Here is a 25,758-nt window from a genome sequence, read left to right as displayed (position 1 = left end):
TGATTTCTTCATTGACCCAATCATTGTTCAGTAGCATTTTGTTTAATCTCCACATATTTGTGGGTTTTCTGATTTTCTTCCTGTGGTTGATTTCTAATTTCATACCGTTGTGGTCAGAAAAGATGCTTGGTATTATTTGAATCTTCTTAAATTTATAGACTTGTTTTGTGGCCTAATATGTGATCAATCCTGGAGAATGTTCCATGTGCATTTGAAAAGAACGTGTATTCTTCAGTTTTTGGATGGAATGTTCTGTATATATCTACTAGGTCCATCTGTTCTAGTGTGTCATTTAAGGCCAATGTTTCCTTATTGATCTTCTGTTTGGATGATCTATCCGTTGGTGTAAGTGGAGTGTTAAAGTCCTCTACTATTATCATGTTACTGTCTATTTCTCTTTTTATGTCTGTTAATAATTGCTTTATAAATTTAGGTGCTCCTACATTGGGTGCATATATATTTACAAGTGTTATATCCTCTTGTTGGATTATTCCCTTGATTATTATGTAATGCCCTTCTTTGTCTCTTTTTACAGTTTTTCTTTTAGAGTCTATTTTGTCTGATATGAGCTTTGCTACCCGACCTTTCTTTTCATTGCCATTTGCATGGAGTATCTTTTTCCATCCCTTCACTTTCAGTTTGTGAGTGTCTTTAGGTCTGAAGTGTGTCTCTTGTATGCAGCATATATATGGGTCTTGTTTTTTTATCCAATGAGCCACCGTATGCCTTTTAATTGGAGCGTTTAGTCCATTGACGTTTAATGTAGCTATTGATAAGTATGTACTTACTGCCATTTTTAAACTTTTTTTCTTGGTGTTTTAGTAGTCCTTCTGTGTTCCTTTCTTCTTCTCTTGCTCTCTTCCTTTGTGGTTTGATGACTTTCTTTAGTATTATGTTTGGGTTCCTTTCTCTTAGTTTTCTGTGTATTTATTATAGGTTTCTTGTTTGTGATTACAATGGGGTCCATATACAGTAACCTACGTATATAGGAATCTTTATTAAGTTGATGGTCTCTTTAGTTTGACCTCTATCTGAAAGCTCTACTCTTTAACTCCCATCCTCCTACATTTTATGTTTTTGATATCATATCTAACCTCTTTTTTGTGCCTTTGTATCCATTACTCTCCTGGAAATAGATAATTTTTCCTATTTGTGGTCTTCTCTTTTCCCCTTAAATAAGTGCCTTCAGCATTTCTTGTAGTAGTGATTTCTTGGTGACAAACTCCTTTAATTTTTGCTTGTCTGGGAAAATTTTTATCTCTTTTATCATTTTGAATGATAATCTCGCTCGGTAGAGTATTCTTGGCAGTAAGTTTTTTCCTTTTAGCACTTTAAATATGTTGTGCCACTCTCTTCTAGCCTGTAAGGTTTCTGCTGATAAGTCAGCTGATAGCCTTAGGGGGTTTCCTTTGTATGTAACTTGTCTTTCTCTTGCGGCTATTAGGATTCTCTCTTTATCTTTAATTCTGGACATTTTAATTATGATGTGTCTTGGTGTGGGCCTCTTTGGATTTGTCTTGTTTGGTGCTTTCTGTGCTTCCAGTACCTGGATGTCTGTTTCCTTCCTTAGGTTAGGGAAGTTTTCATCTATTATTTCATCAAATAGATTCTCTGCCCCTTTGTCTCACTCTTCTCCTTCTGGGACACCTATAACATGGATGTTAGTGCACTTGATGTTGTCCCAGAGTCCCTTAGACTGTTCTCACTCATTTAATTCTTTTTTCTTTTACCTGTTCAGCTTGGGTGATTTCTTCTAGACTTTTGTCAAGCTCGCAGATCTGTTCTGTATCGTCTACTCTGCTTTCAGTCCTTCTAGTGAATTTTTCATTTCCAGTATTGTATTCTTCATTTCTGATTGGTTCTTTTTTATATCTTCCATTTCTTTGTTGATATTCTCACTGAGTTCATCCATTCTTCTCCCCAGATCAGTGAGCATCCTTAACACTCTTTGTTTGAACTCTCTGTCAGGTAGGTTGCTTATTTCTGTTTCACTTAGCTCCTTTTCTGGAGTTTTGTCCTGTTCCCTTACTTGGAATGTATTCCTTTGCTTCCTCATTTTGCCTCTTTCCCTGTGCTTGTGTTTATGTATTAGATAGGTCAGCTATATCTCCTGCTCTTGGATAGGTGACCTTATATAAGTAATGCCTTATGAGGCCGGGCAGTGTGCTTTCCTCAGTTCTGAATGTTCCAGGAGTGACCCCTATGTGGTCTATGTGTGTCCTTCTGTTGCGGCGTGGTTGCTCTCCCTGTAGGTGCGCAGGGAGGCTAAACTATGCCCCTGGTCAGCTGCTTATAGTTGTTGTGGGCCCTTAAGTCTCTTTATCGGGTGTGGGGAGCCCCAGCACAGTTGACTGCAAATTCTAATAGCACATTTGTGTTGCAGTATTTCTTTTAAGTGAGTAGGCCCCAGCATGGCAGGTTGTTAGGCTCAGGGCCTTACAATTGCTGTAAGCCTCCAGCCTTTAGGTCTCTTGTCAGCTCTCTGAGGATTGCAGCTGTGTGGGGCTGGCCTCAGGCATGGGAGCACCCAATTGTTTCAGGCTTTGGAAGGTGGGGCAAACCCCCTATGTGGGTCTTTGAGAAGCACAAGTCTTCTGCAGCCTACAAGCCCTGCTGCCCACAGGTCCACACACACAGTCAACACAGTCCTGCCCTGTGTGCATGCCCTGATCTCCTGAAGTGGACCCAGAATCTCCAAGGTGGGAGCCCCACACACTCTACTACTGCTCCACACTCTCCACCTGCTCCTTGCACATGCCCTGCCCCACAGAGGTGGACCTACTTGGCAGGCTACGGAGAATCCAGGCAGCTCACTTAGCAGGCCCACAACTTACCCAGGGGCTCATTGTTGGGTGGGGCCAGTTCCTAGGGTGGGCTGCCTGCCCTGGCTGAGCTGGAATAAATCAGTGCTCTAGTGGGTGGGGCAGACCCTCTGCTAGCGGGCCCCAGGGAGAACTCCAATGGCATCTGCCAGCATCTGTGTCAGCACGCCCACACCAGGTCACAACAATGGCCACCACCAATGTCCCAGTCTCTGGAGAGGTCTCACCTCTCATGGAGATGCACTCAGAGCCTATGAGGTTAGTCTCTTTTCACCAAAGGACTGTGCACCTTTCTTTCTGGTGATTTTAGGTTGCTTTCCGAAACTCATGAGTTTGTGTGTGGGCCTTTTAAGAGCTGGCTTCAATTTCTTTGTGAACCAGCTTTTCTGGGGGTACTCTCTAATGTTTTAGTAGCAAGGAAAGATATCATGCCACTCATCTCAATTGTGCTGGGTCAAAAAAATGCCTACAGTGGGAGTGTTCCCCAGCTCAGGGCCCTACTCCTCCAGGGAGGGCTGCATAACTTTGGGCTGCTCCCGGGTGGCCGGGACGTGCTGCGGCTTGTGAAGGTGGCGTTTTTTCTCTTCAGAAGGGAATATCTGCATCTTCCACCTCAATTAGGATTGTTGTTTGTTGCGGGAGTTCCTCTTATCCAGTTTTCACTTCTCTCTCTGGGGTAATTTTTCCATGAGTAGTTGTAAATTAGCTGTGTCCATGGGAGGAGGTGAGTTCACTTCTCTCTAGAATGTCAAATCTTTAAAACCAGTTCTTCCGATTGTCCTTCATCTGAGAATATTTTTACTTTGCCTTCATTCCTAAATGATATTGTCTCTGGATATAGAATTCCTGGTTGACAGATCCTTTCTTTAAGTACTTTAAAGATGTTATTTTGTTGTCTTCTGATTTCTGATTAGAAATCCAAGCTTAATTGACGATGAAATCCAGCCATTTGTGACAACATGGATGGACATTGAGGGTATTATGCAAAGTGAAATAAGTCAGAGGGAGAAGGTCAAATACCGTATGATCTCACTTATTAAGTAGTAGATAATAACAACAAACAAACACAGAGACAGAGATTGGATTGGTGGTTACCAGACGGGAGGAAGTCGAAAGAGATAATTAGGCACATGTGTATGGTGATGGATTGTAATTAGTATTTGGGTGGTGAACATGAGAACATGATGTAATCCATGCAGAAATAGAAGTAAAAGGACGTACACCTCAAATTTATATAATGTTATAAACCAATGTTACCACAATAAACAAAAAAACAAAACCATGAAAACAAAAACAAAGAAAAGAAGAAATCCAAGCTTATTTGAATCTCTATTTTTTTTCAAGATTGTTTTTCTTTACATTTGGTTTTCAGCAGTTTGAATATGAGAGTTTTTTTCCTAGCTTTATTGACATATTCTTGACATATATGCAAATTTAAGGTGTAAAATGTGATGCAAATTGATTGCTACAAATTGCAAAACGACTACTACTATAAAGGTTAAACACCTTCATCCTGTCACATAATTACCTTTTTTGTGTGTGTGGTGATAACATTTAAGATCTATTCTCTTAACAATTTTCAAGTATATAATACAGTATTGTTAATTATAGTCACTATACTGTACTTTAGATTCCCAAAACTTATTTATCTTATAGCTGGAAATTTGTACCCTTTGACCACCATTTCCCCACTCTCCTGCCCTCTCCCCACAGCTCCTGGCAACCGCTTTATTCTCATTTCTATGAGTTTGGCTTTTATAGATTCTGCATATAAGTGAGAACATACAGTATTCATCTTTCTATGTATGACCTATTTCACTTACCATAATGCCCTCAGGTTCATCTATGTTTTGTGAAAGGCAGATTTACTTCTTTTTTATGTCTGAATAATATTCCATTGTATATGTATACACGAGATTTTCTTCATTCATCTGTCGATGGACACTTGGGGTTGTTTCCATGTCTTGGCAATTGTAAATAATGCTGCAGTGAACGTGGGGGTGCAGAATCACTTTGAGGTAGTAATTTATTTTCCTTCAGATATGTACCCAGGAGTGAGATTGCTGGATCATGTGGTAGTTCTGTTTTTAATTTTTTTAGAAAACTCCATACTCTTTTCCATAGAGGCTGTACCAATTTACATTCCTACCAACAGTGCACAAGGGTTCCTTTTTCTCCACATCCTTGCCAACACTTATTGTCTCATCTTTTTGGTAATAGCCATTCTAACAGGTATGAGATGATATCCCATTGTGGTTTTCATTTGCATTTCCCTGATGATTAGCGATGGGCGTTTTTCATGTATCTGTTGGCCATTTGTATATCTTCTTTGGAAAAAATGTCTATTAAGTCCTCTTCCCATTTTTTAATTAGATTGTTTATTTGTTATTAAGTTGTATGCATTCCTTATATATTTTAGATATTAACCCCTTATGAGATATATGGTTTGTGAATATTTTCTCCCATTCCATATGTTGCCTTTTCATTTTGTTGATTGTTTCTTTTGTTGTGCCGAAGCTTTTTAGTTTGATGTAGTTACACTTATTTATTTTTGCTTTCATTGCTTGTGCTTCTGGTATCAAATCCAAAAAATCATTGCCAAGACAAATGTCAGGGAGCCTTTTCTCTATGTTTTCTTCTAGTAGTTTTACACTTAAAGGTATTGCATTTAAGTTTTTAATCCGTTTGAGTTAATTTTTGTGAGTGGAATAAGACAGGGGTCCAATTTCATTCTTAGGCATGTGAATTTCCAGTCTTCCCAATGACATTTTAAGAGTCTATCCTTTCCTCATTGAGTATTCTTGGTTCCCTTGTCAAATATTAATTGACTGTATATATGTTGACTTATTTATAGGCTCTTGATTCTGTACCATTTGTCTACGTGTCTGTTTTTATGCCAGTACCATACTGTTTTGATTACTATAGCTTTGTAATATAGTTTGATATTAGGAATTGTGATGCCTCCAGCTTTGCTCTTCTTTTTCAGGATTGCTTTTGCAATTAGGAGTCTTTTGTGGTTCCACCTGAATTTTAGGATTTTTTTCTATTTCTGTGAAAATTGCCATTGGAATTTTGATAGTGATTGCTTGAATATATAGATGGCTTTAGGTAGTATGGGCATTTTAACAATGTTAATTCTCCCAGTCCATAAACATGGGATATCTGTCCATTTATTTGTGTCTTCTTCTATTTCTTTCATCTATGTCTTATAATTTTCAGTGTACAGATCTTTCACCTCTGTGGTCAAACTTATTCCTATTATTCTATTGGTTTTGATGCTATTGTAAATGGAATTGTTTTCTTTATTTCTTTTTCAGATAATTCATTTTAGAGTATAGAAATGCCTCTGATTTTTGTATGTTGACTTTGTAGCCTACAACTTGACTGAATTCTTTTATTAGTTCTAACAGTTTTTTGGTGGAGTCTTTTAAGATTTTCTATATAAAAGATCATCATCCATAAACAGAGACAATTTTACTTCTTCCTTTCCAATTTGGATATCTTTTGTTTCTTTGTCTGATTGCTCTGGCTAGGACTTCCAGTACTATGTTGAATAGGAGTGGTGGGAGGGGGCACTCTGGTCTTGTTCCTGATCTTAGTAGGAAAACTTTCAACCTTTCACTGTTGAGTATGATATTAACTGTTGGTTTGTCATATATGGCCTTTATTATGTTGAAGTACATTCCTTCTATACCCAATTTGTTGAGAGTTTTTATAATGAAAAAATGTTGAATTTTGTCAAATGTTTTTTCTGCTTCTATGGAGATATTCATATGATTTTATCTTTCATTCTATTAATATGGCATATTATATTTATTTCTTTGAGTATTTTGAACCATCCTTGAATCCCAGGAATAAGTCTCACTTTATCATGTTGTATAGTCCTTTTATTGTGCTGTTGAATTTGGTTTACTAGTATTTTGTTGGTGATTTTGCATGTGTATTCATCAGGGATATTAGCCTGTAATTTTCTTTTTTTGCAGTGTCCTTATCTGGCTTTGGTATCAGGGTAATGTTGGCCTCATCAAACGAGTTTGGGAGTGTTCCCTCCTCTTCAATTTTTTGGAACAGTTTGAGAAGGATTGGCATTAATTCTTTAAATGTTTGGTTGAGTTCACCAGTAAAACCATCTGGTCCTGGGCTTTTCTTTGTTAGGAGGTTTTTGGTTACTGGTTAGATCTCCTTGCTCATTATTAGTCTGTTCAAATTTTCTATTTTTTCATGATTCAGTCTTGGTAGCTTTTATGTTTCTAGGGGTTTATCCATTTCTTCTAGGTTATCCAATTTGGTGGCATATAATTGCTCGTAATCTCTTATGATCCTTTATATTTCTTTGGTGTCAGTTGTAATAGCTTATCTTTCATTTCTGATTTTCTTTGTGTCTTCTCTTTTTTTCTTAGTCTAGCTAAAGTTTTGTCAGTTTTGTTTGTCTTTTCAAAAAACTAGCTCTTAGTTTCATTGATCTTTTCTATTGTTTTTCTGGTCTCTATCTCATTTATTTCTGCTCTAATATTTGTTACTTTCTTCCTTCTACTAACTTCGGGCTTCCTTTGTTGTTCTTTTTCTAGTTCCTTGAGTTGTAAAGTTAGGTTGTTTATTTGAGATCTTCCTTATTCTCATAATGTAGGGGTTTATTACTATAATCTGCCTTCTTTTGCTACATTCCCTATGTTTTGGTATGTTGTGTTTCCATTTTCATTTGTTTTGAGATATTTTTTATTTCCCTTTTGATTTCTTCTTTGATCCAGTGGTTGTTTAGGAGTGTGTTGTTTAATTTTCACACATTTTTAAGTTTTCTGGTTTTCCTCCTAATTGATTTCTAGTTTCATATCTTGTGGTTAGAAAAGATACTTGGTGTGATTTCAATCTTTTTATATTTGCTAAGGCTTGTTTGATGACCTAACATAAGATGTATTCTGGGGAATGTTCCGTGTGCACTTGAGAAGAATGCGTATTCTGCTGCTGTTTGGTAAAATGTTCTGTATATGTCTGTTAGGTCTATTTGGTCTAAGGTATAGTTCAAGTCCATTGTTTCCTTATTGATTTTTTGTCTGGATGGATCTATCTATTGTTGAAAGTGGATTATTGAAGTTTCCTACTATTATTGTATTGTTGTCTATTTCTGCCTTAAATCTGTTAATGCTTGTTTAATTTTTTGTGAGGACCATTAGCCCTGAGCTAACATCTAATGCCAATTCTCCTCTTTTTGCTGAGGAAGATTGGCCCTGGGCTAACATCTGTGCCCATCTTCCTCTATTTTATATGGGATGCCACCACAGCATGGCTTGACAAGCAGTACATTGGTGTGTGCCTGGGATCCGAGCCTATGAACCCTGGGCTGCCGCAGCGAAGTGTACGCACTTAACCGCTATACCACCGGGCCGGCTCCTGTTAATACTTGTTTTATACATTTAAATGCTCCGGTGTGGAGTGCATAAATATTTATGATTGTTATATCCTCGTGATGAATTGACCCCTTTATCATATTATAATGAGTACTTCTTTATCTCTTGTTACAGTTTTTGACTTAAAGTCTGTTTTTTGTGATATACGTAAAGATACCACTCCTCTCTTTTGGTTTCCAATTGTATGGAATATATTTTTGCATCTCTTTGCAAGGCTACTTTGAGCCTATGTGTATTCCTCAAGCTGAAGTGAGACTCTTGTAGGCAGCAGATAGTTGGGTCTTTTTTATAAAATCCATTCAACCATTCTATGCCTTTTGTTTGGAGAATTTAATCCATTTCCATTTAAAGTAGTTACTGATAGGTAAGGACTTACTAATGCCATCTTATTCTTTTCTGGCTGTTTTGTAGTTTGCTTGTTCCTTCCTGCCTCTCTTTCTTTCTTTGTGATGTAACGATTTTCAGTTTTGTTATGCTCTAGTTCCTCCTCTTTATCTTTTGTGTATGTACTATAGATATTTGCTTTGTGGTTACCATGAGACTTAACATAAAGCATCTTATTGTTATAATAGCCTATTTTAAGCTGATAATTTAACTTTAATCACATACAAAAACTACCCTTTTATCCTCTTTCCCCATATTTTATGTTTTTGATGTCATGATTTACTCCTTTATACTGCGTATCCATTAAAAAATTATCGTAACCTTTGTTGTTTTTAATACTTTCACCTTTTATCTTTATACTAGAGTTATGTGAGTTATACACCGTTACAGTATTAGAGTATTCTTAATTTGACTATGTACTTACCTTTACCAGTGAGTTTTATACTTTTATATGTTTTATGTACTAATAGCATCCTTGCATTTCAACTTGATGAACTCCCTTTAGCATTTTGTGTCCCAACATTAATGTAGGCTTTCTTCACTCTTTTTTATTCTCTTCTGATTGGATAATTTCAAATGATTTGTCTTTGACTTCACAGATTATTTCTTCTGCTTGATCAAATCTGCTATTGATGCTCTCTATTGCATTATTCATTTCATTTATTCTATTCCTCAGCTCCAGAAGTTCTATTTGGTTCCCTTTTATTTTTACCTCTCTGTTGAACTTTTCATTTTGTTCATATATTGTTTTCCTGATTTTGTTGAGTTGTCTATCTGTGTTCTGTTGTAGCTCACTGAGCTTCCTTAGAGCAATTATTTTGAATTCTTTGGCAATTTGTAGATCTCTATTTCTTTGGAGGTCAGTTTTTGGAAAATTATTGCATTCCTTTGGTTGTGTCATGTTTTATTGATATTTCTTGTAGCTTTGTTTTGTCTGAGCATTTAATGGAGCCTTCACTTCTTCTAGACTTTACAGACTGGTTTTGGTAGGGAAAGACTTTCACCTGTCAGTGGGTACAAGGGCATTGGTTGAGTGGGCTGTGGCAGTTCTAGCTCCAGGGCAGGACAAGTGGCATAGTCTCCACATAGCTCTGTCAGATTAGGTCAGAATTGGTGAAGATTGTATGGGTCCCCAAAGGCTAAGACTGTGAGTATCTTCAGCTGCCACTAGCACTTTTGGGATCTTCAGTGGTGAAGGCTGTTGGGAACCTCCTGATCTCTTTTTCTCCCAAGCAGGATGTCAGGGTTGAGGGGAATCTCTTTTTGCAGTAGGTTTGGCTTGCAGGTGCCCTTGCAGTGGTAGTGGCACTAATATCTGATGCGTGGGCACCCATGGAACAGTTACAGAGCTGAGATCAGGAGTACAAGCACTAACAGACCAATAGCAGCTCCAGGGTTTAGTGCACTGGTTCACCAGCAGCAGCAATGGCTCTGTTTGGGGTGTGGGCACACGTGGAGCAGCCATGGAGCTAGGGACTGGAGTGCGTGCACTTATAGAGGACAGTGACTCTGGGGTCCAGGACAACAGCTAGCCTGCAGCAGCAGTGGTGCCAGTGCCTGAGATGCAGGCATATGCAAAGCATTGCAGATCTGAGGTCTGGAGCAAAGGGACACACAGTGTAGCCGCAGAATTGGGGTCTGAAACATGAGTGTGCATGGAGTAAGTGGGGCTCTGGAGTCAGAGGTGTGCGTGGGGTTGAGATGGCTGGCAGCTCTGGTCCCAGGGTGGTGCAATAGCAGCTTCTTATGTTGTGAGTAGAGCAGCATCTCCCTCTCTAGGGGGTCTGTGGTGGCAATGGCCATTGTTTACCTCAATTGTGTGTATGGCACCTGCTATGTGGCTGATACTGATAGCCTCCACCCTTCTTTGTTCATAGATCTTGAGATGTCTCAGCTAAACTAATCTCCCCAGTGATCCTTTCTGTGTGGTTATTCTGGTTTTTTGCTCTGCTGTGTTACTGTAGGTTCTTAATTGGGCTCTTGAGCCCTCCCAGGGCTATTTTCGTTTGTTAATAGCTTTCTAATTGTTTTTTTGTGTGTGTGGGGGGTGGGGGAAAGGCTAGTATTTTCTACTCTTCCATCTTGCTGATGTCAGTCTCCTCTTCTTTCTTAATATGGGCAGTTTAAGGTTATAAATTTCCCTCTGAGCACTGTTTTTACTGCATCCTACAAGTTTTAGTATACTGTGTCTTTCTTTTGCAGTTTAAGGTTATAAATTTCCCTCTGAGCACTGTTTTTACTGCATCCTACAAGTTTTGGTATACTGTGTCTTTCTTTACATCCATCTGAAAGTATTTTCATATGTTCTTTTGATTTCTTCCTTGACCATTAGCTACTTATGATCATGTTTCTTAATTTCTGCATATTTGTGAGTTTCCCAAATTTTCTCCTGTTATTTATTTCTAATTTCATTACATTGTCATTGGAAAACGTATTTTGTATTATTTCTACCCTTTAAAATTTATTGACGTTTGTTTCATGGCCAGCACATGGTCTACCCTGGGTAATGTTCCATATGCACTGGAGAAGAGTGTATATTATGTTGTTCTTGGATGGAGTGCTCTGTAGGGATCTGTTAGGTCTAGTTGGCTTCTAGTGTTGTTAAAGTTTTTTATTTCCCTGTGGATCTTCTGACTAGTTGTCTCATCCATTATTGAAAGTGGGTTATTCAAGTTCTAACTACTATTGTTGATTTTCTATTTCTCCCTTCATTTCTGTCAGTTTTGGTTCTTGTATTTTGGTGCTTTATTATCAGGTCCATATATGTTTATAATTGTTATATTTTCCTAATGGACTGTAGATTCTAAGTTCACAGATTTTATAGTTAACAAAACTTTTCCTCAGATTATTGAATTTATGCTTGACTTTTGTTTTTTTACTGCTTGTGTGAGTGTGTGTGTGTAGATAATTAAGTGGGGATTCAAGAGAGGCTCTTTTAGGGACCATAATTGAAACAACTGGTACTTCAAGTTGGATGTGTCATTTTTAGTTTTAAAAACAGGAAAAGGGTGATTTAGTTCATAGATCTACAGTTAATTATGTCATATTATTTTTATTTGCAACATGGAGGAGGGATAGCAATAGAAACTAAACTTTAAGAATGTTGAACAAAATATATTGTCTTATTCTATTGACTGCACTGAAGATCTAATTAAATCCATTCTCCTATCTTAGGATGCACAGGAAATTTTGCCTCTTCTGTTATTCAAGATGTTTGGAATCATTGAATAACATTGTACAATATTTGTCAAAATGTGACATTTTTCAGAGGATTAGAGTCATATTAATCATAACATTTCTAACAGGGACAGTGGAAGGGAATCCATTTTGGGACACTATTCGGGATCAGATCCTGGGCAACCCATCTGAAGAAATCAAAGAATGTCATAAACCAAAGCCAATCCTTTTTCACACTGGAGAGGTAATGCATTTTGATTATCATGGTGAAATCAATATATTGTTATTTTTAAATTTATGAGTTATCAGAAATGAATGGTAGATCTCTGTTGACATGGGAGGTCTTATGCCAATATTCCCACATCAAATTTTTAACATTAAAAATATGATTCTATGAGTAAGGGGTATTATTGGTAAATATACTGACTTAGATTTTTGCATCTATGATAAATAACTAAAACAACTAGAATGGTGGAAAAGGAAGAATAAGATGAACTTTTATCTTATTCAGGATTCATTTATGCTGACTCCACGGTAGGAGTTCACACAGAATTTCAGGTCATATAAAAAGGAACATGTTCACGTCTCAATTTTCTCACAATTCAGGCAACAGTATTAACTAAAACAATATTCTTTTACACTCTTTTGGAACATAGATTTTCACATTTTAAATGTCAAAATGTCATGCCAGTGTTCATAAAATCATAGATTGTTGATGTAGAAAAATTTTTTAAATATAATTTTTTCTAATATTCCATTAAAATTCTGTGAGAAGAAGAAAGAGAGGAAAGGAAGGAATAGAGGGAAAGATTCTACACTAACCTGAATATGGAAAAGGGTAGATTCTCTTAGAGAAAACTTGGAAAGTATGACAAGATTCGGTAACTGAAAATTTCAAGTGTTAGAGTAAAAAGAGAAATCATTAAGTTAACCTATTCCAAATGACGGAATTCCTTATTCGTATTGTATGAGGATAGTCACACAGTACTCCAGGAGAACCATTGATTATCTGTTACACATCATGATTCCACAATGACAAATCCACCAAAAACTTCCTTGATGAGAAAATAAGTCCAGGTTAATGGGGCTTTGGCATTTGAGATTCACATGAGTGACTAGATAGAATATTTAATACTACATCATGAATTAGAAAGAAAATCTATGATAGTAGGCTAAAATATCAAAAACCAGCTGGAAACATTTTAAATCCTTTAATGAATGAACTTCTGTGAACATCATCTGTCTCTTGATCATAGAAAGAGTAATATTCCTAACACAGTTTTCATGTTTTGGGTTCCTAGCTGTCAATACCTCATCCCTGGCACCCAGATATTGTTGATATTCAGATTATTACTCTTGGGTCCCTGGCTATAACTGCCATCCCTGGGGAGTTTACGTAAGTTCTTCTTTTTTATTTTGCAGTTAAAGATATGTTTATTGTGTATGTGTTTCTGTTGGAATCAGTTCTTATCATGGGCAGATAATTCTGTACTGAGTCCTTTGTATCTTACTGTACTAAGTTTGGCAACAGTGACAAATATTCCCACCCTCTTTTGGTGGGGCCTCTAAGGAATAAATCTCTTTATGCCTATTATTGGTGGGTAACTTGAAACAAACATGAAAATTTGAAAACATCATTCCAGATTAAAATGATGCTGTGAATTATCATGTCAATAGAAAGACCTAAATAGTATTAAAATACAGGTACTTGAAACAATCAGTTTAGATACTAGAATTATGGAAGAATGTGCTTTCCCCTCCCCAATTTTATTGAGATATAATTGACATACAGCACTGTATAAGTTTAAGGTGTACAGCATAATGATTTGGCTTACATATATTGTGAAATGATTACCACAATAAGTTTAGTAACATTCATCATCTCATATAGATACAAAAAAAAAAAAGGGATTGGGCAGGGGAATTGGATGAAGGGAGTCAACAGCTACAAACTTCCAGTTGTAACATAAATAAATATGGTGATGAAATGTACAACATGATGACTAGAGTTAACACTGCTGATGGTATATTTGAAAGTTGTTAAGAGAGTAGGTCATAAGAGTTTTTATTGCGAGAAAGGATATTTTAAATCTGCTCCTTATGCAGTTTTTCCTATCTCATTAAGTAGCAGTTGTATATCTTTTCAGTTGCTCAGGCCCTAAATCTTAGAGTCATCCCTGAATTCTCTTTTTCAATTTTCCTCTCTGAATCCTTCAGCAAATTCTGTACATTTCTATCACTCCCCCACTGTTTTAAGCCACCATTATCTCTCCCCTAGATTACTGCAATAACACCCTGTCTCACCTTCTTGCTTCCTCCCTTCCTCCTCTATTTTCTTTACTCAACACAACAGCCAGAGTAATCCCTTTAAAACATAACTTAAATCATATCACTGCTCAAAACCCTCCAGTGGCTTCCCATCTTGCTCCAGCTAGATCTTCAAACCCTTATCCTACAAGGCCTTATGTGATCTTCTCCTCAGCAACCTCTCTGACCTGATTTCATACTCTTTGCTCATCTCTGCTTCAGTCACCTTGGTTTCATCGCAATTCCCAGACTCATCAAGTATGCTCCTGTCTTAGGGCTTTTAAACTTAAGGTTTCTTCTGCCTGGAACACTTATCCTCCAGTTATCCCTATGGTCAACTCTGTTATTCCTTCAATTCTCTGCTCAAATCTCTAACAGAGATGCCAGTCCTGCATATACTATATATTGTCTTCACCCACCACCACCACCACCACCACCACCACATCACTACCAGCATCAGCACCAGCACCATCATCATCACCACAATGACAACCATCACTCCCTTTTATCATTACCCTATTTTATTGTTCTTCATAGCACTTACTGTCATCTCACTTTTTGTTTTTTTTTTCTGTGGGGAAGATCAGCCCTGAGCTAACATCTGACGCCAATCCTCCTCTTTTTGCCGAGGAAGATTGGCCCTGGGCTAACATCCATGCCCATCATCCTCCACTTTATGTGGGACACCGCCACAGCATGGCTTGACAAGCGGCGCGTAGATGTGTGCTCGGGATCCGAACCTGCAAACCCCAGGCCGCTGCAGCGGAGCCAGTGCACTTAACTGCTATGCCACCGGGCCGGCCCCATCATCTCAATTTTTTATTTGCTTATTGATGAACTTCCCTGCCTGGGATGTAAACTCAATACTGTTGAATCCTTAGAACTTAGAAGTGGGCCTGGTTTGTATTAGGTACTCAGTGTTTTATTGAAGGATTAAATGAATGAATGAAATGGTAAGTTCTTTGTAGGCAGGAATAGTACACTCTCTACTTGCCTCAGCTCTTATTAACACAGAATGCAACCAATATATTTTGTTGAATCAACAAATGGAAAATGATTGTGATCTTTTGCTAGTGATATTCGTTGATTCTGTTTCCCACCTTCATGTTGGCTCTTTTTCAGTTTTGGATTTGTTTTGAAGATAGAGTAGACAGGAAAAAAAGCTCAACTTTAGCTTTGCATCGTCACTGAGTTCGTACATACTTTAGTATTGTGTGATGAGCCAGGGTAGCTTTTTGGCTTTCACTACAAGTTTTTCTGTATACTTTGCGTACATTCTGGATAGCAAAACACTTAGATGATTCTGTTTTCTTGACTAAGGACCATGTCTGGACGAAGATTTCGGGAGGCAGTTCAAGCAGTAAGTTAAAAATGAAATAAAATATCTATGCATTTATATTTTGTGAAGAGAAAAGAATTTGCTGTCCCTATGATCTAGTACCTTTTAAACGAAATTTTTTTCTGTGTATTGAAAAAATTTAATCTAATTAATTGTAATCATGTTAAGGATTAAATTCAGTCAATAAAAACATCCCCTCTCCCCCATCTTCTCTCCAGGATATCATGAAATATTCCAGAAGCTTTTTATTTCATTTAAGAATTCTATTTTGATTTATCTATAGTGTCTTTGAGTACATGTGTGTGAATGTATACACATAATATATCTATCTTATCACTGGTTAAATAATCGCTAGTGTTCTCGTGTAACTGTTTGAGTGAAGTGCAGGATCTTATCTCCCTTTACCCTCCCCCATTTATAATATACTAGCTGTCTTAAATATTTCCTCTACATACATTTATAACCACATCAGACAGTGCTATGATTTTTGTTTAAACTGTCAAACATAATTTCAAAATATCAATAAGAAAAGGAAAGCCTATTTTATTTACCCATATTTTTGCTTGCCCTGTTCTTTTTTCCTTCTTGATGTTCCAAAGAACATCATTTCCTTTCTGTTATCTAAATGAATTTTTTCTAAGATGACTAGAGGTTTACCCTTCTTGAAAGTAATGGGTAGAGGTGAATATGAAATATTGGTGGTATAAGAACAAACTTTATAAGAGAATTATGGTCAGGTTAAAAATATTTTATTGGTATTTATGTATTAATAATTTAAAAATTGATAATAGTCTTATGCATTAAATAGTAAATAACCTCTAGGTACCTTCATATCTTAAAGTCCTGTCTAAAGAAAGTCTAACACATTCTGCGAATTCTGTGTTTTATCTATATTCATGATTTTGTTTATATTCAGGAAGTATTGTCAATGGCTCTAAAATGACATAGTCAACAAATGTCTTATTACTTGAAGCTGGAAATAACTACTCTGGTTAGCCAATATTTACCCATAATATTTTTTAGGAAATTGATAAAATCTCTGTATTTTAGTAATAAGAAGATTTTACATCTGCAAAAGCAAGCATTAAGATGTTCATAGATCCATTGACTTGCCCAAATGTAGTGCAGAGTTATGGCTCCAAATTTTCATTGAAGACTCTTTAATACTTCTCCATTTCCAGGCAGTTTTGATCATTAGGAAGAATATTGCTAAGAGAGACATCTTACATTATTGATTTGTATCTATGATTGTGCATTAAGTATAACTGGGATGATAACATACTTTATGATGAAGAGTAATTTTATTGGGCTCTACCTCCCCTCCTTAGGAATTTGCATCTTATGGGATGCAGAACATGACTGTCGTTACTTCAGGTCTATGCAATGTCTATACACATTACATTACCACCTATGAAGAATACCAGGTAAAGTAAAAAGTTCTCATCATTTAAATGAATTATGCCCTGGTCAAAATTGTGTCAAGTGCAGGTTTTCTTTCTAGACTTCCTTAATCATGTTTTTGAGAGACGATTTTGTTTTAGGGCAGACAAGAGAATAATAAGCCAGAGGTTGTATTTGGGAGTTCTAGGTTTACCATTTCCAAGTTCATGTCAAAATTCTAGTCTCACTGACTTCCTCTTTCCCTGAAATGAATTATTTTGTCAGGGGCACTGGTAATAAGCCTAGCTTGTGGTATACAATATTTCCAACTCTATCTATAGTGCTTCTGGTGCTTTAAGCTTCTGAACCCGGGAAAATGCCCACTGGTAGCTACTGTTTGTTGAATGCACTAGGTGAACACTTTGCAAATGTGATCTTAAGTAATCCTCACAATAAGCCCGGAATAGGGTATTATTATATCATGATATAGATTAAGAAACAGAGTCTCAGAGAATTTACTGGAGGCTGGTGGCTGGTAATGTTTCTTTGTTTACAAATAGTACAGGAAGTAGCCCAAGTACTTTTTAATAACAATAGTAAAAAACATGAAAACAGTCTAGAGTCCCACAATTAGTAGTTTCTAACATATCTGCTAGGATATCTTGGCAATTTGTACCGAAGTGTACAGTCTACCCCTTGACAAATGTTCAGTGATACCAGTGGTGGAATCTACCCTGCTGCTCTCTGCTGACTTTACTGAAAGTCTCTGCCTTCTAGGAAATCCTGTTGAAGAGAGGTTCCTAATTGGGGCAAACTTAGATAGGAATAATTTTTCATTTGTCCATTTTTTATTTATTTCTAAATGTTATTTAGCATTTTCTTTAGTTATGAATATAGACAACAAATGACAATAATATTAGCAGTACCTCTGATTTTGTCACCAATAACAATCACAGATATTTTTCATATCACATACAGTCATTATAGATCTGGAAATATTTTTTACTCCCATTGCTATTTTAAAATCATAGTAGTTATTAGATCCACTACTAGATCTTGTTATTCAATAGCATAATAAAGGAGCATAAACATTACTCTATTGCAAAATTGGTTTATTATTGTTTGATTAATGTATTTCAGTCTAATCAGGTTCCTCTGTCAACTCATGTGTTTTACTTTACACATTTAGAAACATTACTCTGAGAGGGGTTTATAGGCCTCAACAGACAGCCAAAGGAGTCCATGACACAAATAAGGTTAGGAACCCCTACAAGCTTGTCTCCTGTTTCAGGGACATGCTCCTCCAAAGATTAGTATTAATTAATTAATTTATTTATTCACTAATTAATTTAACAGATATAGGCATATCTCACTTTATTGTACTTGGCTGTATTGCACTTCACAAATATTGTGTTTTTCACAAATTGAAGGATTGTGGCAACCTTGCATTGAGCAAGCCTATCAGCACCATTTTTCCAACAACATTTGCTCACTTCATATATCTGTGTCACATTTTGGTAATTCTCACAATATTTCAAGATTTTTCATTATTATATTTTTTATGGTGATCTGTGATCAGTCATCTTTGACATTATTATTCTAATTGTTTTGGAGTGCCACAAACTGCACCCATATAGGGCGGTGAACTTAACCAATAAATGTGTGTGTTCTGACTGCTCCATCAACCAGCTGTTCCCCCATCTCTCTTCCTGTCCTCAGGCCTCCCTATTCCCTGAGACACAACAATATTGAAATTAGGCCAATTAATGACCCTACAATGGCCTCTAAGTGTTCAAGTGAAAGCAATGGTTGCACATCTTTCACTTTAAATAAAAAGCTAGAAATGATTAAGCTTAGTGAGGAAGGCATGTTGAAAGCTGAGACAGGCCGAAAGCTGGGCCTCTTGCACCAAACACTTAGCCAAGTGGTGAATGCAAACGAAAAGTTCTTGAAGGAAATTAAAAATGCTACTCCGGTGAATACACAAATGATAAGAAAGTGAAACAGCTTATTTTTATTACTGCTGATATGGAGAAAGTTTTAGTGGTCTGGATAGAAGATCAAACCAGTCACAACATTCCCTTAAGCCAAAGCCTAACCCAGAGCAAGGCCCTAACTGTCTTCAATTCTATGAAGGCTGAGAGAGGTGAGGCAGCTGCAGAAGAAAAGTTTGAAGCTAGAGGAGGTTGGTCCATGAGGTTTAAGGAAAGAAGCCATCTCTAGAACATAAAAGTGCAAAGTGAAGCAGCAAGTGCTGATGTAGAAGCTGCAGCAAGTTATCCAGAAGATCTAGCTAAGATAATTCATGAAGGTGGCTACACTAAACAACACATTTTCAAAGTAGACAAAACAGTCTTCTATTGGAGGAAGATGACATCTAGGACTTTCATAGCTAGAGGGTAGAAGTCAATGCCTGGCTTCAAAGCTTCAAAGGACAGGCTGACTCTTGTTAGGGGCTAATGCAGCTGGTGACTTTAAGTTGAAGCCAATGCTCATTTACCATTCCAAAAATCATAGAATCCTTAAGAATTATGCTAAATATACAGTGCCTGTATTCTATAAATGGAACAAAGCATGCTGTTTATGACATGCTTTACTGAATATTTTAAGCCCACTATTGAGACGTACTGCTCAGAACAAAAGATTCTTTTCAAAATATTACTGATTATTGACAATGCACCTGGTCACCCAAGAGCTCTGATAGAGAAGTACAACAAGATTAATGTTGTTTCCGTGCCTACTAAAACAGCATCCATTCTGCAGCCCATGGATTTTGACTTTCAAGTCTTATTATTTAAGAAATATATTTCGTGAGATTATAGTTGCCATAGATAGTGATTCTTCTGATGAATCTGGGTAAAGTAAATTGAAAACTAGAAAGGATTCACCATTCTAGTTGACATTAAGAACATTTGTGATTCAGGGGAAGGGGTCAAAATATCAACATTAACAGGAGTTTGGAAGAAGTTGACTCCAGCCCTCATGGATGACTTTGAGGGGTTCAAGTTTCAGTGGAGGAAGTAACTGCAGATGCAGAAGAAATAGCAAGAGAACTAGAATTAGAAGTGGCTGAAGATGTGACTGAATTGCTGCAATCTCATGGTAAAACTTGAACAGATGAGGGGTTACTTCTTATGGATGAGCAAAGAAAGTAGTTTCTTGAGATGGAAACTACTTCTGCTGAAGATGCTGTGAAGATTCTTGAAATGACAGCAAAGGATTTAGAATGTTACCTAAATTTAGTTGATAAAGCAGCAGCAGGGTTTGAGAGGATTGACTCCAATTTTGAAAGAAGTTCTTACTGTCAGTAAAAAGCTATCGAACAGCATCACGTGCTACTCAGAAATAGTTCGTGAAAGGAAAGTCAATCCATGTGGCAAACGTCATTGTTTTATTGTAAGAAATTGCCACAGTTACCCCAGCCTTCAGCAACCACCACCCTGCTCAGTCAGCACCCATGAATACTGAGGCAAGGTCCTCCACCAGCAAAAAGATTACAACTTGCTGAAGGCTCAGATGATGGTTAGCATTTTTTAGAAATAAAGTATTTTTTAATTATGGTTTTTTTTTAAGTCCTAATGCTATTGCACACTCACTAGACTACAGTACAGTGTGAAAATAACTTTTATATGCACTGGGAAACCAAAAAAATTGTGTTGACTCACTTTATTATGATATTTGCTTTGTTGTGGTGGTCTGGAACCAAACCCGCAACATCTCTGAGACATGCCTGTATGTGTTGTGATACACAGTACTAGCCACTACCTGGGCATAACAATGAGTAAAAAATCTGCCCCTGCCCTCAAGACCACTGGAATTTATGGTCTAATAAAAGAGAAGAAAGAAGATGATTACATTTCCGTGAAAGAGATGCACAAGGTGATATGAAAACAAAGAGAAAGAGCACCAGTCTAGACTGGGTATTTGAGAATGGAAACTGGCAGATTTTCTGGAAGATATAACATCTGTATGAGTTCTTAAGAATGAGTAAAGGCTGATTAGGCAAATAAAAGTTAGGGAAGGTGTTCCGTATTAAGGGAGCTACATATGCGAAGGGTCTGAGGGGCAGGCTTAGTACATTTAAGGGCCATAATTAGTTGAGCACCATGGAATAAGCATGATGAGGGTAGTGAGACAGGGGTTAGAGTAGGAGGTGGGGGTTAGTTGATGCAGAGCCTTTTATGCTATGCTACAGCTTTGACTCAATAAGGAAGGGTTTGGGAAACTGCAGTAGAATTCAAAGCAAGGAATGCTCTGATCCAATTTGTGATTTAGAAAGGTCACTAGGATGGCAGTGTAGAAAATAAATTGGAAGGGTAAGTGTGGAGGCAGAGAACTGATTAAGAAGCTGTAGTTGATGATCTGGGTGATAGTGAAGGTCTGATCAGGGTAAAAGCAGTAGGGGCAGAGGAAAATAAAAGAATTCAAGAGATTTTAAGAAATGATGACTTGGAGACTTATAGGATGTAGGATGATGGAGAGAAAGGAGTCTCAAATGACTGCCAGATGATGTTGGTGTGGGAGACTAGAAGGATGGCATTCACTGAAATGAAGACTGTTGCAGGGAAAGCTGGTATATTTGGAGTGATGAGTTCCACCTTAAGTTTGGTGAATTTGAGGTTCCTGTGGAACAACCAAAGGTTTGGAGCTCAGGTAGAAGGAGATGTATTTGGTTCTATTTTATAGGTCTCTGATGGCTTAAAAGTCCTTCTCCAGATAGTACCATCACCACCCAATTTATCCAGGAGTTACTACTTTTCCTTGTTTTTTTTTTTTTTTTCTTTTCCCTTGCTGTACTCCTTGGGGGAAAACATTTATATTACGAGTACATACTTAAAATAGACATAAGCTTGGGAGCTACTACCCTCTTTCAGATTAAATGGACTGACAGTCCCAATGAAATAAGCCAAGAGAACCCACTGCCTTTAACAAGTAGTTGATGGGTGCCATTTACTTTAGCTGGAAAATGGAAATGCCCACCCTCCTTTGTCATAATTAATCTTGAATTATGCCAGTTTGAATTATGTGAGATGTCCAAGCATCACCCCTCGCCTAAGATGCAACACCTCTGTAAATGGATCGAGATATGCAGAATGGTGTACCACTCTGCCTCTCCTGCAGGCTCAGCGGTATGAGGCAGCATCTACAATTTATGGACCACATACTCTGTCTGCTTACATCCAGCTCTTCAGAGTCCTTGCTAAGGCCATTGCTACGGTAATCAAAAATTGTATGTATGTGTGTTTCAGGGGTGGGGAGATGCAGAGGAAAGCAAAAGAGAACATTAGCTTTGAGTGTTTGCTTTCTTTGAAAACTTTTATATGTAAAAAAATTTATAGCTATGAGGTGTCTCTAAGAAATGAAATGCAGTAAATTCAGATTCAGTTAACATCTTTTGGTGGTGACAGCTTTATTCATATAATTTATCTCATCCTCACAGTCATCGTGGGAAGTATGGAGGTATCATTTTTTCCCATTTTTCAGACGAGCAAATAGGTTCTGAGATGGTAAGTGATTAGGCTCGTTATAAGTGGGAGGTGGACCGATATTCTCTAATCTTAGCCACATTCTCTCCAATCACTTCACAAGCTGAGCAGGTCATTAATTCTGAGATGCCCATTTTCCACATTGTAACCTCTCTGAAATTGGCACACATCTTCCAATCAGAGGAATCTTACAATTATAATCAGTAGCATGTTTTTACCTTCTTGGTGGTTCAAAATAATAAAAGTTGTTATAATCAATAGAAGTTTAGATTTGAAGAAGTACAACAGTACCTTGAAATGTACATACGTGTTGTAACTACACTAAACTAGTTTACTTAAAGGAACATCACTTGTAGAAATCTTTTCTTTGGGATAACGTTATTTATAAAGCCGCACCCTGGTGTCGGAAGATGAGTGAACAAGCAAGATAAAGAGCTTAAAATAATAAACAGACCTTTATATAATACCATACAAGCCCCAGTAAAGGCTGTGAAACAATTTGGCATAGCAAAGCCAATAAAGCCCTTTCAAAGAAAGAGCTTGAATATATTAAATCGAAACAAATGAAATTGCTGTTTCTGTAGGTCAAAACAGTTGAATATTGGTAATTTCATATACCTCCACCTAATTAGTTGCTGATTGTGTGTTTGAAGTTTCAGTTCAAGGTACATACTTAGGATATATTTTAATTACTTGATTATTGTTTTATCATAACGTTCCTCTCAGTTTTAGGTCTGATACTTTTTTTCAAAGTAGAACTGTTCTTATTTTTCATCATAAAAGCTATAACTATTTGGAGAATATTCAGATTATACAGAAAAGTATAAACCTATAACCCATCCTTAGAGATAACTGCTGTTTAACTTTTACAATCATAGGTCTATAGCTCTTCCCATGGAAATAGATTTTTCAAATTTTGTAGTGATATTTAGGAAGAAATGTGTGATTTCATTTTGTGGAAATCTGTTTCACAGTCAATTTTATGGTTATGTGTCTAAGACTAGTTACATGATCTTGAAAAAAAAAAAAAACACCATCTCTCCAAGTCTGTTTTCTTATTTATAAAATGGGAATGATAACAAATAGGTATTAGGACTCTTGTAGAGATTAAATATATAAAGTGAGCATTAAAGTACATTAAATACATATGAAGGGCTGTTTAAAATTTGAGATCATCATTTCGATGACACTATTAAAGGCGGCAAATTTTGTGGGAAGCATAGATCAAACCAGTCAGGATATAGGCTGATTGTAAATATTAAATTAAAAATGTATTTACTATATTTTCTAATTAGCACAGAGAGGGATTTAGGAAAAAAAGCTTGGTGCTGACTCTGAATAAGAGGGGCTCAATACTTTTTAAAAATGAAAAGAATAATTACAGTGTCATGTTACAAAGGCTTATTATGTGTTAGGCTCCTGTCCAAAGTCGTACAATTAAAAATGGCTGTCCCAGGATCTAAACCTGTGTAGCAGGCTTCCCAGTTTACGCTCTGATCACTGGACTCTACTGTCAGGGGAGTGAAAGTGTTGCCTATGACCAAAGCTTTCCTCTAGTGACAAAAGTTTAAATTATGGACTTCTAGGCTCACATGTTAGCAAGATTCCACATTTTCTTAACAGTAGTTAGCTCTTGGAGAGTGTGTGTGTGTGTTTCCTTTAATAAAGGCATTTCTAGGGCTGGGGGTCTGGGGAAAGGGTCTTTGACTCCACATTGTGTGCTCCTTAAGCAAATGTTCTCTGTTCTAGGACTCAGTTGCCAACCTGAGCAGTGGTCCAGAGCCTCCATTTTTCAAACAACTGATAACCACTTTAATTCCTAATATTGCGGATAGAGCACCAAAGGGCAAAACTTTTGGGGATGTCCTGCAGCCGGTGGAACCTAAATACAGAGTGGTAAGACTCACAAAGAGATCTTGGAATTCTTCAGAAGCCTGTGTTTGGGGATAGGGAGAAAGATATTTAATGTCACCACTGGCCTCTAATCATGCCAGAGACCAGCATGATAATGCTGGTTAGCACTGATAATTTTGACAATTGTTCTTATCTCTGAAGAGGCTCTGCAAACGTTAGAATGGGGAAATATTTATTTTTCAGGTGGTAATTATGTAAATTTAAATCTCTAAAATCCAAATTATTCCTTTTCTTCTCAAATGGATGGTCATGGAACAATTCATTGGAGCTCTGAAAAGTTGTCTCTTAAGTCAAGAATAGGTAAAAGCACATAGAAATGAAGCAGGATTTGTGCTACTACTATTTTGTATTCATCTTTTGTCCTGCAACTTTGCTAAATCATTTATTAGTTCCAGTTGATTTTTGGGGGGGGGTGGATTCCTTAGAAATTTCTACATATAGTATCATATCACCTCCAAATAAAAACAGGTTTACTTATTCCTTTTTTGGATTTCTTTTCTGGATGCCTTTAATTTTTTTTTTAATTGCGCCGGTTAGAATCTCCAAAACAATGTTGAATAGAAGTTGTGAAGCAGGACATGCTCGTCTTGTTTCTAATCTTAGGAGAAAAAAGTATTCAGTCTTTCACTATTAAGTATGTTTTATTTAGGATTTTTGTGGATGCCCTTTATCAGGTTGAGAACGTTCCTTTCTTTTTTTTTTTTTTTTTTTTTTTTTATTGCAGTAACATTGGTTTATAACATTGCAAAAATTTCAGGTGTACATCATTGTACTTCTATTTCTGCATGGACTACATCATGTTCACCACCAAAATACTAATTACAACCCATCACCACACACATGTACCGAATTATCCCTTTCACCCTCCACCCTCCCCCCTTCCCCTCTGGTAACCACCAATCCAATCTCTGTCCCTATGTGTTTGTTTATTGTTGTTATTATCTACTACTTAATGAAGGAAATCATACGGTATTTGACCTTCTCCCTCTGACTTATTTCACTTTGCATTATACCCTCAATGTCCATCCATGTTGTCACAAATGGCTGGATTTCGTCGTTTCTTATGGCTGAGTAGTATTCCATTGTGTATATATACCACAGCTTCTTTATCCATTCGTCCCTTGATGGGCACTTAGGTTGCTTCCAAGTCTTGGCTATTGTGAATAAGGCTGCAATGAACACAGGGGTGCATGTACCTTTGCAAATTGGTGTTTTCAAGTTCTTTGGATAAATACCAAACAGTGGAATAGCTGGATCATATGGTAGTTCTATCGTTGATTTTTTGAGGAATCTCCATACTGTTTTCCATAGTGGCTGCACCAGTTTGCACTCCCACCAGCAGTGTATGAGAGTTCCCTTCTCTCCACATCCTCTCCAACACATGTTGTTTCCTGTCTTGTTAATTATAGCCATTCTGACGGGCGTGAGGTGATATCTCATTGTAGTTTTGATTTGCATTTCCCTGATAGTTAGTGATTTTGAACATCTTTTCATGTGTCTGTTGGCCATCTGTATATCTTCTTTGGAGAAATGTCTGTTCAGGT

General features: G+C 37.1%; 1 protein-coding gene across 4 annotated transcripts in view; it reads left to right on the top strand.

Annotated features, from left to right (window-relative positions):
- The window catches only part of LOC101400558 (neutral ceramidase), a 119,845-nt gene that overhangs the window by 68,075 nt on the left and 26,012 nt on the right, over positions 1–25,758 (top strand). For all 4 annotated transcript variants that reach the window (XM_087432201.1, XM_087432200.1, XM_004439997.2 and 1 more), the window contains 6 exons: positions 11,917–12,032; positions 13,090–13,184; positions 15,416–15,455; positions 16,763–16,858; positions 21,936–22,031; positions 24,050–24,196. In XM_087432201.1, coding sequence (XP_087288327.1) covers positions 11,917–12,032; positions 13,090–13,184; positions 15,416–15,455; positions 16,763–16,858; positions 21,936–22,031; positions 24,050–24,196 — 590 coding nt within the window. The remainder of the gene's footprint in view (positions 1–11,916; positions 12,033–13,089; positions 13,185–15,415; positions 15,456–16,762; positions 16,859–21,935; positions 22,032–24,049; positions 24,197–25,758) is intronic.

Source organism: Ceratotherium simum, chromosome 6 (assembly GCF_057802395.1).
Source record: "Ceratotherium simum simum isolate JZ-2026a chromosome 6, ASM5780239v1, whole genome shotgun sequence".
Lineage (NCBI taxonomy): Eukaryota > Metazoa > Chordata > Mammalia > Perissodactyla > Rhinocerotidae > Ceratotherium > Ceratotherium simum.
This window is presented reverse-complemented; position numbering and strand designations above follow the sequence as displayed.